Source organism: Pan paniscus, chromosome 20 (genome assembly GCF_029289425.2).
Source record: "Pan paniscus chromosome 20, NHGRI_mPanPan1-v2.0_pri, whole genome shotgun sequence".
NCBI lineage: Eukaryota > Metazoa > Chordata > Mammalia > Primates > Hominidae > Pan > Pan paniscus.
This window is the reverse complement of record NC_073269.2, coordinates 46,525,207-46,540,849: the sequence shown is the minus strand read 5'-3', so window position 1 is coordinate 46,540,849 and position 15,643 is coordinate 46,525,207. Positions and strand designations below refer to the sequence as shown.

Here is a 15,643-nt window from a genome sequence, read left to right as displayed (position 1 = left end):
CTTTTTTTTTTTTTTTTTTTTTGAGGTGTGTTCCAGGGTATCTTCCTAGAAGGAGCAGAACCCCTCAGAACAAACCTCTAGGGTCTCCAGAAGGCCCCCGGGATGGGTTGGGATGGAAAGGAGTGTCTTTCAGACTTGAGCTCCAAGCCCCTGGAGGACCCAGGGTCACCCCTCCCCGGGCCTCTCTTCAGCTTCCCAGAGCTCTCAGCGGAAGGCCCTCAACCACAGGCCTCCGGGCCGCACGGTGGGGTGGTTCCATGGCAGGCTCTTCTGGACAGCCAGCCAAGCAGCGAGAGGCCCAGCTGGGGGAGACAGCCTGGGAGCAGGACCAGGAGGGAGGGAGTGAGTGTGGGAGGGGTGCTGGGTGGGAGCTCAGCCTGGCCCCCTTGGGGCAGGACCCACTGCCAACTCGGCACCCACAGCAGGGCCCAGGTGCTCTGACTGTGCCGAGCGAGGGACAGCAAGCCGGGTCGGCCAAGAGGAGACTGCATGTCAGAGGTCCCAGCAGGAGTTTCTTCAGCCCAGCCGTCCTGCTGGAGAAGCTCGTTCGCAGATGTTGTTTCTAAGGGTGAGGCCAGAAACCCAAGTCTTCCTCGGTTTGCCACTTTGTGGGCCCTTTCCGAATGGGCTGGGGCAGTTGCCGCTCCCCGGTTCTCTTCTCCAGCCTGGCTTCAAGTTCTTCATGGTCTGGTGGGTTATTGGTGTACACTTACCCAGCTGGGGCTGCTGAGTGACCTGGTCCCGGGGGTAGCTGACGTGGGCGAGAACCCTGCTCTTGGCACCCCTCTCGGTGGCTGTGGAGCTCTGGGGCCTTATTTCTTCTCCCTAAGGTACATTTTGCTCAGCTGTAAACGGGAACCTTCCTGCTGAGTGGGGCGGTGGGGAGGATGCACAGAGCTGCTGCGTTGGAAAGCACAGGCCTCCTGAGGAGGTGCGGGATGAATTTGGGCTGATGCTACTCCTGGTGATTGCCAGACAGGACTGAGGGCACCTGAGAGCACAGAAGGGGCTCTGCAGGGCAGTGGGCACAGGCTCGTTGTTGGTCCTTGGGAGAGAGTGGTAGGGCCTGTTAGCTGATGGGAGGGCTCCAGACAGGAATGTGAATCACTCCCACCACTGTACTCCTGCCCAACCAGACGCTGCATATTAGCTCTACAAACCTGCACAGCAGCCTGGGAGGTGGGCAGTGTTAGCACTCCCATCTTGTAGATAGGAAACTGAGGCCCAGGAAGCCACATAGAATATTGGGGTCATTCTCGTGAGTAGTTGGCCTCTCAGTGCTGGGCACTGCTGCAGAGCTTAAGGTGTCTGCTCTCACTCATCCTCACCACAGCCTGGCAGCTCGCTGTCCCGATCGTCCCCGTTGTACAGGGGAGGAAACGGGCATAGAGAGGTTATTGGATTTGCTGGAAGTCAGTAATAGGCATGATGGTTGAACCCTGCTCTGTCGGCGAAGCTGCCTTTTGAAGACAGCCTCATCTTCTTGCCCTGCCTGCTATGACTGGAGTTGTCACTGTTGTCATCATGATTTCTTTTCTGCTTTCTCTTCTCCTAGACAGAGCTGGCACAAAGTAGGCCTCAGTAATCCAGAAATGACTCCATTCCATGCCTGCTTGGGATGTGGGGTGTGGCTGCTTCTCTCCACCCCCAATACCATGACCTTGGCCCCTCCCAAGGGGGGCCCAGGGGGAAGAGATGAGGATGGGAGGCACCCCCTCCCCACTGCCCTAGGGGTCTGATTGCTGAACAGCCTCAGGAGCCAGCCTTTGGCTGTTCTTGGTCATTTGTGTGTTCCATCTGTCTCCAAATATTGATTGAATCACTTCTATGTGCCACGTGTAGTTCTGGATGCGATCGGAGGTGGCAGAGAGGTTGCATTGGCCTGTGAGTGCTTGGTGTGGCTGAAGGAGGGAACAGAGATCTAGCTGGACTGGGTGGGAGAGGGGCTTGGGAAGGCTGCTGAGGAGCCCCTGTGATGTGAGAGCCCGAGGAAGTGGGCTGGACGGGGTGCAGCCAGGTAAAGGCCGCAAGGAAGGCGATATCTGGATGTGCTGGTGGAACAGCAGGCCCATGTGGCTGGAGCCGGGGGAGTGGGTGAGGGGGAGAGAGCAGGGTGGCAGGGCTCAGGGCCTGGGCTATGATGGGGATCCAGGGCTTTATCCCCAAAGAGAAGGGACACAGTTGGGTGGGGAGGGACCTGTGTGGGAGAGAGCTGGCTGGATTCAGGTGGCAGCCAGGGATGGAGAAAGCAGACCATATTCTGCTTTGGAGACAGGGTGCCCTAGAGCCCAGCTTCTCAAACTGGTGTCCGAAGGCCTTGGTGGGTGGGAGGAGGTGTCTGCAGGGCGTTGACTCTTTTTAGCTGTGTGTTTTCATTTAGATGATATTTTCAAAAAGTTAGTAGGGGCATGTTGGAAATTATTGGGATGATTCCTTTAGAACCAAGTAGTGACAGCAGTAACATTAGCTGCCACTGCATGGCTCTGACAGGCTCAGGACGGCCCCTGATGTCAGAGTCCTTTATGTAATTGCCACCTATTTTTCAAGCACTGGCCCTGTCCCCAGCTGTGTGTGAAGCCATCTCATTGGGTCCCCAGGACAACCCATGGTTATCAGAAAAATCATCTTTTTAAATTTTTCATTTTTTTTTGAGACAGGGTCTGGCTCTGTCACCCAGGCTGGAATGCAGTGGCACCATCATGGCTGATTGCAGCCTTGACCTCACTGGCTCAAGTGATCCTCCCACCTCAGCCTTCTGAGTAGCTGGGACTACAGGCATGCACCATCATACCTGGCTAATTTTTTTAAAACAATTTTCAGTAGAGATGGGAGTCTCCCTATTTTGCTCAGGCTGATCTTGAACTTTTGGGCTCAAGTGATCCACATCCCTCAGCCTCCCAAAGTGCTGGGATTACAGGCGTGAATCACTGCACCTGGCCTGCAAAAATTATCTTTTGAGATAACATAAACATGTGCTTGGGCAGATTGGTGTTAAGATTCCATTCTACAGGCTGGGCACGGTGGTTCACACCTGTAATCCCAGCACTTTGGGAGGCCGAGGAGGGTGGATCACGAGGTCAGGAGTTCAGTACCAGCCTGGCCAAGATGGTGAAACCCTGTCTGTACTAAAAATACAAAAATTAGCCAGGTGTGGTGGTGGGTGCCTATAATCCTAGCTATTCGGGAGGTTGAGACAGGAGAATTGCTTGAACCTGGGAAGCAGAGGTTGCAGTGAGCCAAGATCGCACTACTGCACTCCAGCCTGGCGACAGAGTGAGACTCTGTCTCAAAAAAAAAAAAAAAAAAAAAAGATTCCATTTTACAGATGCGGAAGCTGAGGTTCAGAGAAGTGACCTGTGTAGCCTGGAAGTGGTAGAGTCAGGATTTGAGTTGACTAGGGGTGTGAGTTTGGGCCTGAGTCCTGCTCCAATTCCCCAGGTAAGCTGCGTTGGGGTGCGGGAGAGATGGGGTATAGCATGGGAGCTTCCAGCTGCGCTGGGATGATCTGGCTCCTCTTGGGCCTGTGAGAGTCACATCCCTGCCTCCTGCCTTTAGGCTCCCGGTGCTTAATTAGCAGGAATTCTATAGAATTGCACTCCAGAATGGTAGCTACTAGCCACGTATGGACTTTTTTTTTTTTTTTGAGACGGAGTCTTCTTCTGTCACCCAGGCTGGAGTGCAGTGGTGTGATCTTGTCTCACTACAACCGCCGCCTCCCGGGTTCAAGCGATTCTCTGCCTCAGCCTCCCGAGTAGCTGGGATTACAGGCGCCTACCACCACGCCTGGCTAATTTTTGTATTTTTAGTAGAGACAGGGTTTCACCATCTTGGCCAGGCTGGTCTTGAACTCCTGACCTCGTGATCGCCCCCCGCCCCCCCTCCGGCCTCCCAAAGTGCTGGGATTACAGGCGTGAGTCATCGTGCCCGGACTCACATATGGCTTTTTAAGTTTTAATTAATTACAATTAAAGAAAAGTAAAAAGTCAGTTCTTTAGTTGCACTAGCCATCATTCAAACATTTAGTAACCACATTTCTGTCGTTATGGAAAGGTCTGTGGGCTAGTTCTGCTCTGGTTGTGGTCCCTCTCCTGCACCTACTCGCTGTGACTGTGTGCATGTGACTCTCTCCCTGGGCCTCAGTTTTCCCATGTGAGGAACGGGGATAGTAACACAGGCTGGCTGTGAAGATGAACATTAATCCATGCCTGGTGCTTTGTGAGTGCTCACTGAGTATTAGCCTTGATGCATACCCACTGGTTTCTCCTTTTGCCACTGGGCCCTGCCCTGGAGCTCCCAGGGAGGTGGTGGCGATGCAGAGCGACGTGGGTCAGGGATTCCCCATGCAGTCCAACTGGAGGGCTCCCGTGCATGCGTGCACATCAGGGGCGGTAAGGAAGGGCTGGCCGGGGTGTGGGAGGAGGCGACACAAGATGGGAGGTGGCCCTGTCTCTTGGGAGCAAAGGCAGAAGGAGGTGGAGGCAGCTCAGGGCTCGGAGGACAGGGGTCCGGGCTCCTTGGCTGTGTCCCTGCTGTCTCTCGCTGTGGGTATTCACCGAATCTCTCCCATCCTCGGTTTTCACATCTGCTGCATGCAGGTCCTCATGGTTCTCAAGTGAGGCAGGTGGTGAGCCCATCAGGCCAGTGCCCAGGGCTTATTCTGGGGACAGCTCCTGGAGAGGAAGGGCTGCCTCCCTAAGGACTCCTGCCCTGCCCTGGATGCAAGGGGTTCCACCTGCTGCCCCTCCGCCACTCCCCAGCTCGCCTCAGGCGGATAGTTCCCCTCTCACTCCAAATAAGAGCCACAATGCTGACAGTGGCCCCCAAGGCCCTGCCCAGCGGTCCCCAGCTTCCTCTAGCTACATCTCCCGGCCCTCCCCTTCACCCACTCCTGTAGGCGCCTCGAACGCACCTCAGCCCTGCTCCTCCCCTGCCTGCAGCGTTCCTCCCCAGGTCTCCCCCTGGCTCTCTCACCTGCTTCCGGTTTTGCTCAGACTGCGCTGCCTCAGTGCACCCTTCTGTCACCATCCTGTGTAGAGTCGGAAACCCCTGCTCCCTTTCCCTGCACTGAATCTTCCGTGTGCTCCTTTTCTCCATGGCATTTGTTAGCTTTGGCTATCCTGTCTAATTTGCTTATGTATTTATTTTTTATTTTGCTGCCTGTTCCCTCATTCCCCCAACTCCGCAATGGCAGGGAGTTCTGTTTTGGTCACTGCTGAATCGCTGGTGACCCGAGCAGTGATGATGCAGAGTTGTTGTGATATTTGTGGAATGAATGAATGCAGGATTTTTTGTTTTACCTTCACTTGGCACAAATGCTGTGGTTCTGTTCACCACTCCCCCCTGAATTAATGAAAGCTATGGGCCCGTCCCTGTGCTGAGTGGAGCTGGGGACACAGTGGGGGCGAGGACAGACTGTATCCCTGCCTTGTGGAACCCACAGTCCAGTGGGAGAGGCAACATTACCCACATAGTCATGCAGGTGACAGAGGCAAGTGCTGTGAGGGGAAGGGAAGGCTGAGCTCTGAGAGTCCGCTGCTCGTGGGAAAGGGGTGGTCAGGGAAGGCCTTCGTGAAGAAGATGGGTGAACAGAGTGCCAGGCAAGGGGTACAGCATGTGCAAAGGTCTTGGGGTGTGAGAGCAGGGAGTCTTCATGGGGCCAGGAGAAGGGGAGATTGTGTGTTGGAGCGAGCAGACCAGTGAGGCTGGAGAGCAGGCGGGGCCAAGGCAGATAGCCCCTGGCAGCCTCCATAGGGGCCTTGGACGTGATCCATGGGCACTAGGGAGAGGTCCTGAGCAGGGGAGGGACAGGGTCAGAACTGCGTGGAGGATCCCGCTGGTTGCAGCATGGAGCCCTCAGAGTGTATGGAGCCCGTGGCCAAGCAGACTAGAATATTTGACATGATTTCTGTGGGTGCTGTAAGGCCCTGGGTGGCGTGAGGGGGAAGGTGTGTGTGTGGGGTGGCAGGGAGGAGAAGGAATCTGCTCTGTGCTTATTCTTGTCCCCGTTTCTTTTGCAGCCTGCCCACGGCTTCAACCTGCCTCCAGCCCCACCTGCTCCAAGCAGACAGATGGGGCGAGTGTAGGGAGTGTGTTTAAAAGAAAAAAGAAACAAAAAGTCTCTCTTTTTTTTTTTTTTTGAAGTACCCAGACCTTTTCAGGGAAAAAAAAAAAAGTTTCTTCAGTGCCACCTTCTCACCAAGGAGGTAGAATAGGTAAAAATTCACCTGTTCAGAAACATACAGTATAGAAAGTGAAGTTTCCCATGTCTCCACCCATCAGAGGAAATAATAATTTTTTTTTTTTTTTTTTTTTTTGAGATGGAGTCTTGCTCTGTCCCTCAGGCTGGAGTGCAGTGGCGCAATCTCTGCTTACTCCAACCTCTGCCTCCCGGGTCCAAGCAATTCTCCTGCCTCAGCCTCCTGAGTAGCTGGAATTACAGGTGCCTGCCACCAGCCCGGCTAATTTTTGAATTTTTAGTAGAGACAGAGTTTCACCATATTGGCCAGGCTGGTCTCGACCTCCTGACCTTGTGATTTGCCCGCCTCGGCCTCCCAAAGTGCTGGGATTACAGTCATGAGCCACCGCGCCTGGCCAGTGATGATAATATTTGATACGTGTTGAGCAGTTGCTCTTACAGGCTCTTTTGGGAGGACTTCATGTGGATTAACTCACTGAACCCTCCAATAGCCTTAGAGTTAGGTATATGCAGTTATTATCTCTAATATACAGATGAGGAAACAGAGGTGAAGAAAGGGAACATGACTTGGTGACTTGCCCAAGGTCTCACAGCAGGTGACACAGCCAGGGCTGAAAAGCTGGCATTTGGTTCCTGAGGCTGCCTTGCCTGCTGCACCCACTCTCCTGCCTCTGTTAGTGTGGCGTATTTCCTTCGGATTTCTTTTTTCTGTGCGTGTGACATTTAAACACATACCTCCCCGTGCCCTGAAGTCTAAGGACAGTATGCCCTATAAGGTCCATTATTGATCATATAACTGCTTTTCTGAAAAGAATGCGATAGGTGAGTTTTATCCATGGATTGCAAGGTACATGCCAATCTCAATGACATCAGCATGTGAAACAATACGCATATTGTAGAATTGAGGTGATAGGGCGTGTGTGTGTGTGTTTCAGAAAAGGCATCCTGCCTGCATTCTGTCGTGCCGCGAGCCTTCGTTAGCGAATGCTGATGGTCTCAGTGTCAGCACAGCAGGGCTGGTTTCTGTGTTTCTGTGCTCAGGATGGCTTGTTGTGTTGTGTGGCCAGACCGTCTCCACGCGCTGGGTGCTGTGCTGAGCCCTTCCCTGCATTAGCCTGTGATGAAAGCGCTGCTGTCTGTCCTTGCAAGGACAGGAGGAAACGGAGGCTTGGGAGTCTAGAAAGTGGGCAAGCAAGGACCCCAGTCCAGATCTGCCTAACTCTCAAGGCTGTGTGGCATGGTGTTGTGGGGGAGCCGGGCCACCTGTACTTCCTGAGATGAAGTCACAGGGCAAGTCATTTCACTTCTGTGCCTCAGTTTCCTCATTGTCATAGAAACAATAGGAGCGTCTGCCTCAAAGCGTTGCTGTGAGGGTTATATTGGTATGTGCGAAGCACTCAAATGGGCCTGGCACGTGGTATGGGCTATGTGAGCCTTGCTCTTTTTAGTAGAGTCATGATATTAACCAATATATAGCACCAGACCCCTGTTGTGAGCTTTTAGATTGTTGCCAGGTTTCCCTATTTCAGCAGTACATACTTAGGACAGCGGTTGTCAGCTGGTGGTGGTTTTGTACCCCAGGAGACATTTGGTGATGACTGAAGACATGTTTGATTGTCGTAACCAGGGGAGGGTGTTCTGTTGGCTTTAGTGAGTAGAGACCCAGGATGCTGCCAAACCTTTTCAGGGTGCAGAAGAGTCCCCACATCAGGGATTCTCTATCCCCAAATGTCACTAGTGTTGAGGCTGAGAATTCCCAGCTTAGAACTTCTGTGCCCTGGCACTAGCATTTTCTGCAGGAGAAATTCCTCCAAGCACATGTACATTTTCCACTTTATGAGTTTTACCAGAATGTTCTCACAAGACGCTGGGACCAGTTTATAGAGTGGTGAATGGCTGGTGGCAGATGAGGGAGTTGGTTCCCTCACGTCTTGCCCCAGGTGCCTTTCTCCTGAGTTCCCATGAGCAGATGCTGCCTGTTACACCACTAGTTCCTGTTGTCTTTGGCTTTTTTGGTATTTTTTTTTTTTTTGAGACAGGGTCTGGCTTTGTCACCCAGGCTGGAGTGCAGTGGCACAATCTCAGCTCACTGCAACCTCTACCTCCCGGGCTCAGGTCAACCTCCCACCTCAGCCTCCTAGGTACCTGAAACTACAGGTGCACACCACCACACCTGACTATTATATATATATATATATATATACGTGTATATATATATATATACACATATACACGTATATATACACATATATACACGTATATATACACATATACACGTATATATACACATATACACGTATATATACACATATATACACGTATATATACACATATACACGTATATATACACATATACACGTATATATACACATATATACGTGTATGTATACACATATATACGTATATGTATATACATATATATGTATGTACGTTTTTTTGTTTTTTGTTTTTGGCAGACACAGGGTTTCACCATGTTGCTCAGGCTGGTCTCAAACTCCTGGGTTCAGAGGATCCTCTTGCCTTGGCTTCCCAAAGTGCTGAGATTACAGGTGTGAGCCACCGTGCCCGGCCAGCTTTTTTTGTTTGTTTGTTTGTCTGTTTTTTGAGACACAGTTTTGCTCTGTCTCCCAGGCTGGAGTGTGGTGGTGTAGTCAGCTCACTGCAGCCTCAACCTCCTGGGCTCAAGCAATCCTCCTGGCTCAGCCTCCCAAGTAGCCGGGACTACAGGTGTGCACCACCACACCTGGCTAATTTTTATATTTTTTGTAGAGATAAGGTCTTGCTATGTTACCAAGGCTGGTCTTGAACTCCTGGTCTTAAGAGATCCTCTTGCCTCAGCCTTCCAAAGTGCTGGGATTACACGCGTGAGCCACCACGTCCAGCTTCCTGTTGTCTTTGAATTTATCTCCTGAGCAAGTCTTCCTCTGGGCGCTGTGGAAAGGCACAGATCTGAGTGCAGGCGACAGAGGCTCCTGAGGGGGTCGCTGCCACCTCCCCAGTGAGCCTCCGCAGCACCAGGAAGGAGCCCCACCCACCAGCTCCAGCTCCAAGAGACGCAGATCTCTGCTTCCCCACCTGCCTCCCTAGCCCATCTGTGCTGTCTGGCATCAAAACCAGGTCAGTGAGAGGGGGCGAGAGAAAAAGGACTTAGTAAGTGGCAAGGAAAGGAATTGAGCTTATTTTGAGCCTGTTCTGGGCACAGGGCTTCACTCTGTACATGTTCATTCCACAGATACTTATTAAGTACCCACTCCACTCTGTGCCCAACACCCTACAAAGCTCTGGGGATCCAGCTGTGGCCAAGGCAGCCAAGAGTCCTGCCTTTGTCGTGCTGACATTCCAGTGTGGGTGGTGGGCTGTCAGCGTAAGCAAACACATACAGTAACATCGGTGGTGATGGGTGCTTAGGGGAAAATGAAGGGTAAGGGTAAGGGGAGGTAGGGTGGGCATGCTTTGCCTAGGGAGGTTAGGAAGGCTTCTCAAGAAAGGGACGTGAGCAGAGGCTGAAGAGAGTGGAGAGGGGCCTGAGTTTCCACCTGAGGGTGCAGTGCCTGCAAGGCCCTGAGGTGGGGCGTCCCCGTGTATCCTGGCAGCTGAGGGAGCCAGGCACTGCTGAAGTGAAGTGCCCTCAGAGAAGCAAAGGGGGATGTTGCAGGCCGCGTAGCGTCCTGGGGCTGCTTTGGGGATTTTGGCTTTTATGTTGCATAGGAGGGTTCGAGCGGAGAAGGGGTGGGAGCTGACTCAGGTGGTCACGGGGCTCCAGGCTGCAGGAGGGGCGTGGGCAGAGTGCTGACTTCTTTCACTCTATAACATTCTCTCACTCCTTCCCTGCTGTATTCAGCAGCAGTTTAGTCCTTTTCGTTGCTGAGTAGTGTTCTACTGTGGATCTACGTGTTTGTTTATTCATTCTCTTGTGGGTAGACTCCTGGTCTGTTACCAGTTTGGGGTTACTGTGAATATTGCTGCTGTCAACATTGTAGTACAAGTCTTTTGTACATACACTAATTTCCTTGAGAGGAATTGCTAGGTCATGGGATAGGCATATATTGAGCTTTAATTTTGACTGCTTAACAGTTTTCCACAGTAGTTGAACCATTTTGCACCTCCCACCAATAATGAGTAAGGGTTCTGGTTCCTCTACATCCGAGCCAGCAGTTGGCCTTGTCAGTTTTTAAAATTCGAGCCATCCCAGGTAGGTGGTTATGATTTGCATTTGCCTGTAACTAATGAGATTATGTATGTTTCTTGGTTGTGTGGGTGTCCTCTCCTGTGAGGTGCTCTTGCTCTTTTTACCTTGTCTTGAGTCAACAGCTGCAGCTCTGGCCCAGGCACTCAGAAGACTCATGCCCAGGAACCTTAGGAAGTAATGAGTGTGGTGGGGCCGTGCAGGGACTCCCCTCCGCAGGGCGTGCTGTGGGGGTTCCATAGGCGAGTCTCTGTCCCCCTGCCTGAGTGTCCTCCGTTGGCAGCCCCCCGAGTGATCAGGCCATCTTTTTTTTTTGAGAAGTAGTTTCGCTCTTGTTGCCCAGGCTGGAGTGCAATGGCGCGATCTTGGCTCTCCACAACCTCCACCTCCCGGGTTCAAGCGATTCTCCTGCCTCAGCCTCCCAAGTAGCATGTGACACCATGCCCAGCTAATTTTCTGTTTTCAGTAGAGACAAGGTTTCTCCATATTGGTCAGGCTGGTCTCGAACTCCCGACCTCAGGTGATCCGCCCACCTCAGCCTCCCAAAGTGCTGGGATTACAGGCGTGAGCCACCGTGCCCGGCCTAAGCCAGCCATCTTCTTGGCTGCAGTGGCTGGTATTTCATCACCACAGGACTGCGTCACGGACACCTCAGCTGAGGCACCACCCTCAGTGGGAGGACAGGGCAGGATCCAGGCGGGACGCAGGGGATCTTCCAACTCCTCCCCCTGCTCTCCCTCCAGCTGTGCTGACTCCTTAGTTGCTGAGATGAGATTGTAAAAAGCAGCTCTGTTGATCCCAGCAGCGGCCAGGGCCTCCGCTGCTTCTCAGCTGGGAGACCCAAGGTAAACAGCTTCCCTTCTCTCAGCTTCTGTCCTCATCTGGGCATGGTCACTGACTGTCTGGTGGGGTGTTGGGAGCATTCAGGAGAGACTCCATGGGAGCGCCGGCACCCTGCCCAAGGCCACCCAGCTGGCGGTGGCTCTTGGACTCTGGAACCCAGACCACTCTTGGCCATACCTGGCTGCCTTTGCTTCTCTCTGGAATAATGGCAGCCGTGTGTTTGGCTGTTCATTGGGCGCCAGGCAGTAGGCCGAGCCCTGGGCCCACAGTGGGTGCTTTAGTGCTGCTGCATTACAAGGGCCCTGAGAGGCGATGTCCCTGGGCCGCTGTGGGCCAGCGAGAGGGGAGATGAGACATGGAGCCCCTGTTCTATTCCCTCCACATCAGCCCTTCCTTTGGACTCCGAGTTCTCCCTCCCAGCCATTTGGGAAGTATTTTGAACTGAGCTTGCATCAGGGAAGGCGTGGTGTAGGTACGTGTAGGGGACGGGCTTCTCTCAGTCCCAGCCATAGCCCAGAAGGCCCTTGGTGTTCTCCCCTGTCCACCTCTCTCTTGTGTTTCTCCTCACCAGGCCCCCTCCTGCCTCAGGTCCTTGCATTTTCTGTTCCCCTGCTGAAATACATTTCCTCATGTGTCTACACAGCTCACTCCCTCAGTTAACTCGGGTGTCTGCTCGCAAGTCCCCCACACCAAGCTAACATCCTGTTCTTCCACTCTCCAGCCTCCCCACCACCTGATTATTTGCATATCCGTGTATTTTTCTGCCCCTCACACCAGACTGTGAGCCTCATGAAGGCAGGGCTGTGTCTTAGTGACATTCTGTTGCTGGTACCATCCAGGGTCTAGGATGCACCCCAAAAAAGATTGGTGTCATGAAGAGAGTCTGGTAGTGTGTCCCTGGCTGTGTGTGGTCCTGGGGTGGGGGTCAGTTGGGGACACTTGGCCTCTTTCTTCATGTGCTCATTAGATAAGACGCTTTGCTGGTCTGCTGCATTAGCGTTAATAGGTGTTGGGAGGGTTGCTCCGAGGGTGCACAAAGAGCACACAGTGCAGCCTCTGAGGTGGGGAAGGCTTCCTGGAGGAGGCACTGGTTTAGCTGAGACCTCAAGGAAGAGAGAGAAGAACACCCAGAAGGAGGTGCTGTCCCTGATGGAGGCCAGAGGGAAGGGCTTGAGTGACAGAAGCGTAACATGGAGAGTCAGGTAGGGCGGAGAGGCTGGAGAGGTGCAATAGTCAACGTCATGGTCCTTAGCCTTTCCCGAGGGCTTTCTAGGTGCACGTCTCAGCTCATGCACCTGGAACGCAGGGCAGCAGAGGCCAGGTCCTGAAGGGCCTTGGATCCTCAGCTGAGGAGTTTGGCTTTTTTGCTGGGAACACCAGGGAGCCACAAAGGTTCTGAGCAGGAGAAAGACAGGTTCAGCGTTGGGGATCCCTCTAGCTGCTGAATGTGGGGTGAGTGGGAGGGAGCAAGAGTGGAGCGTAGGAACTTGGGGAAGAGGTGGGGGCAGATGGGGGCAGACCTGACTAGAGCCAGGCCGCGGGCAGGATGGGGAGAGATGGTCACGTTAGAGGTTGACACACTGAACAGTGGGAGATACAGAAATACATACATATTTATATATTTTTTGAGACAGGGTCTCATTCTGTCACCTAAGCTGGAGTGCAGTGGTGCAATCAAGGCTCACTGCAGCCTCGACCTCCCAGGCTCGAGTGATCCTCCTGTCTCGAATAGCTGACATTACAGGTGCACAGCACCATGCCTGGCTAATTTTTTAATTTTTAATTTTTTTGTAGAAAAAAATTAGGTAGTGAGACAAGTTCTCACTACGTTGCCCAGGCAGGTCTCAAACTCCTAGGCTCAAGGGATTCTCCTGCCTTGACCTCCCAAAGTGTTGGGATTACAGACATGAGCCACTGTGCCCGGCTGAGATGTGGGGATGTTGAGGATTGAGAGTCTGGCAGTCCTGTGTGTTTGGGTTGTGGGGTGCCGGGCATGTTGCTGGCAAGGGGAGCCCCTTATTGCTGCTCCCAGCCTCGCATCATTGCCTTTGCAGCTTGGAGCCCAGAATGTGATTTCTCACCCTCCTGTTTACTTCCCTGTCATTGTCCATCTTGTCTTTCCTCCCGCTTCCTCCCACTTACCTCCCTTCCTTCTGCCGGGACCTGGGCAGCCTGCCACTGTCACATGCCAGGCAGTAGCGTGTCCGGCCCACCAGCTCCCCTGGGGCACGAGAGAAAGCTGATGCCCATGGTGTCCCTAGAGCCAGCTGCCACTTCTCTGGGGGCCACCGTAGCTCCCGACCTGCTGTCCGCAAATAACCCCAGGCTGGGAAAGGCAAAGGCGCCTTGGTCTCTGTGGACCCTGGCCAGGCCCCAGGCTCCAGGTAGGGGCCCAGCTGGCGCTGCCTCGCGCCCTCCTCCCCTCCGTTCTGGGAACCTGAGACGAAGCAGTGGCCTCGGCGTCCCTCAGTCTGTTGGTTGCTGGTCCCTGAGGACAGAAGTGAAGGTCTTGGGGTAGGGATCAGGGCCTTGGTCAAGCCCCCAGGACTGGCTTCTAGGCCCCAGACCGTGCATACACAGTAGGTTGCTTTCTTGTTCAAGATCCCGGATTGTCTGAGACCTGTCTTTTCTCTGTCATCTGATGGGGGGAGGGAGGCCGCTGAGGCTCAGGGAATGGCATGGGATGGCATGGGGGGATGGGAGTGTGCTTAGTTTGTTGAAGGTGGCAGGTTGGTGGCTTCCTGGTTTGGAAAGAAGGGAGTGGGGAGAGAGAGAAAAGAGTGTGTGTGTGTAAGATGGTGGAGGGACAGGCAGATGCTGGTGGCTCTGCGCACTCCCTCAGGTACCCTGGGCTGCCTCATTCATACTGGGTTACCTCAGTGTTGGGCCATGGGAGTGACACGGGGAGGGCAGGGCATGGCTACCTTGATGTTTGCTCAGTCAGGAGTGACTGTGGGTAGAGGGGCCACCTCCCCCCAGCATGGGTGTCCTGAGTTTGGGGTCTGGCCTGCGCTTAGGCCGGGGAGCTCTGCTTCCCCCAGATTGGGGTCGCTGGGGACATTGCCACATCTCTCTGCTCAGAATGGGTCCTTGAGAGCGGGCTCCACGCCACCCTTGCTGGCCTTACCCTTTGCTGAGTGGGCAGAACAGCCAGAGGGCCTCAGAGCCCGGCGTCCTCAGGGAAGGGGCTGGTGTGGAATCCCCTCCCGCCCTGACCAGCTTCTCTCTTGTCTTGCAGACTGTGCCCTGTCCACGGTGCCTCCTGCATGTCCTGCTGCCCTGAGCTGTCCCGAGCTAGGTGACAGCGTACCACGCTGCCACCATGAACGAGGTGTCTGTCATCAAAGAAGGCTGGCTCCACAAGCGTGGTAAGAGGCCGCTTTTGCCCGCCAGATTCTTTCTCCCACGCTGGCTCCTCCTGGAAGCTGTGCCCTGAGAGGCAGAGGCGGAGGGTCTTACCAGCCTGAGGAGCCAGCATTCCGCAGCCCCAGGCCCACAGCTGCTTATGCCCCCGTTTCGTGGACTCCTTCAGTGGTCATCTGGGCAGGAGAGCAGGGATCTGACTGTGCATGAGTGATCTCATTCATAGCCCCATTTTATAGATGAAGAAACTGAGGCCCAGAGAGGGGAAGTCACGTCACTGAACTAACATGGTGAGGCAGTATTCAGCATTCATTCAGTTAGCAAGTGTTCATTGACTGTGTGCTGTGCCGGATAGCCCCGGGCTCCGAGACACAGTGGTCCCCTGATGGAGCTTACATTCCAGTGGGGGTGGGGCAAGCAGTAAATAAGTAGACATGGAATGTCGGGGTGGCAAGTGCTGGGGTGAAAAGTGGGAACTGTGAGTGAGGGACAATGGGCTGGGGGCGGGGGGGCATCAAGAGGCTGCCCTGAGGAGACGGCAGTGGTCAGAGGCCTGGAGCCTGGAGGAGGTGAGATGCTGGCTGGGCAAGGGTGTCCCAGGGAGAGGGACAGCAAGGACAGAGGCTCCCAGGTGGGGATGTGCCTGGTGTTTTCTGGTAACAGCGTGGCTGGAGCAGTGTGAGCTAGGGCGAGCTGGGGGAGGCAAGCAGAGGAGCAACGCGGAGTCCAGCCGTGTCGCGACTGCAGGTCATGGAAAAGGACCTTGGCTTTGGCACTCCAGACGAGAGCAGCCCTGTGATGTCGTGAGCCGATGCGTGGCCTGATCCATTTGTATTAGTGGGAAGCTGAGGTCCCCTTTCAGTGAAGTTAGGACAGGGAAGAGACCCTTTTTGACCCCAGGGCTGTTTGTCCCCAAGTGGCTGCCAAGCAAGACTGGGAGGCAGATGGGAAGAAGCGCCACCTGCTGAGAGATGGCTTTGTCCCAGGCCAGCTTCTGTGGGCCTCCCCCTGGAAAGAAGGTCTCCAGGTGTGGCGGTTGGCTGCCCTGTGTGCGC

General features: G+C 54.0%; 1 protein-coding gene across 18 annotated transcripts in view; it reads left to right on the top strand.

The window, feature by feature from the left end:
- Nucleotides 1-15,643, top strand: part of AKT2 (AKT serine/threonine kinase 2) — a 63,861-nt gene that overhangs the window by 12,597 nt on the left and 35,621 nt on the right. For 6 of the 18 annotated variants that reach the window (XR_010110892.1, XR_010110890.1, XR_010110889.1 and 3 more), the window contains exons 2-3: nt 423-568; nt 14,464-14,593. Coding sequence is in view for 13 of the 18 variants with exons in the window: in XM_063600289.1 (XP_063456359.1) it covers nt 14,548-14,593 (46 nt within the window). In the remaining 5 variants the exon portion in view is untranslated. Of the gene's footprint in view, nt 1-23; nt 569-6,298; nt 10,389-11,116; nt 11,228-12,704; nt 13,805-14,463; nt 14,594-15,643 lie in introns of those variants that run through there. The other 12 variants (XR_004667942.4, XM_063600287.1, XM_034945880.3 and 9 more) reach the window with 7 other exon arrangements.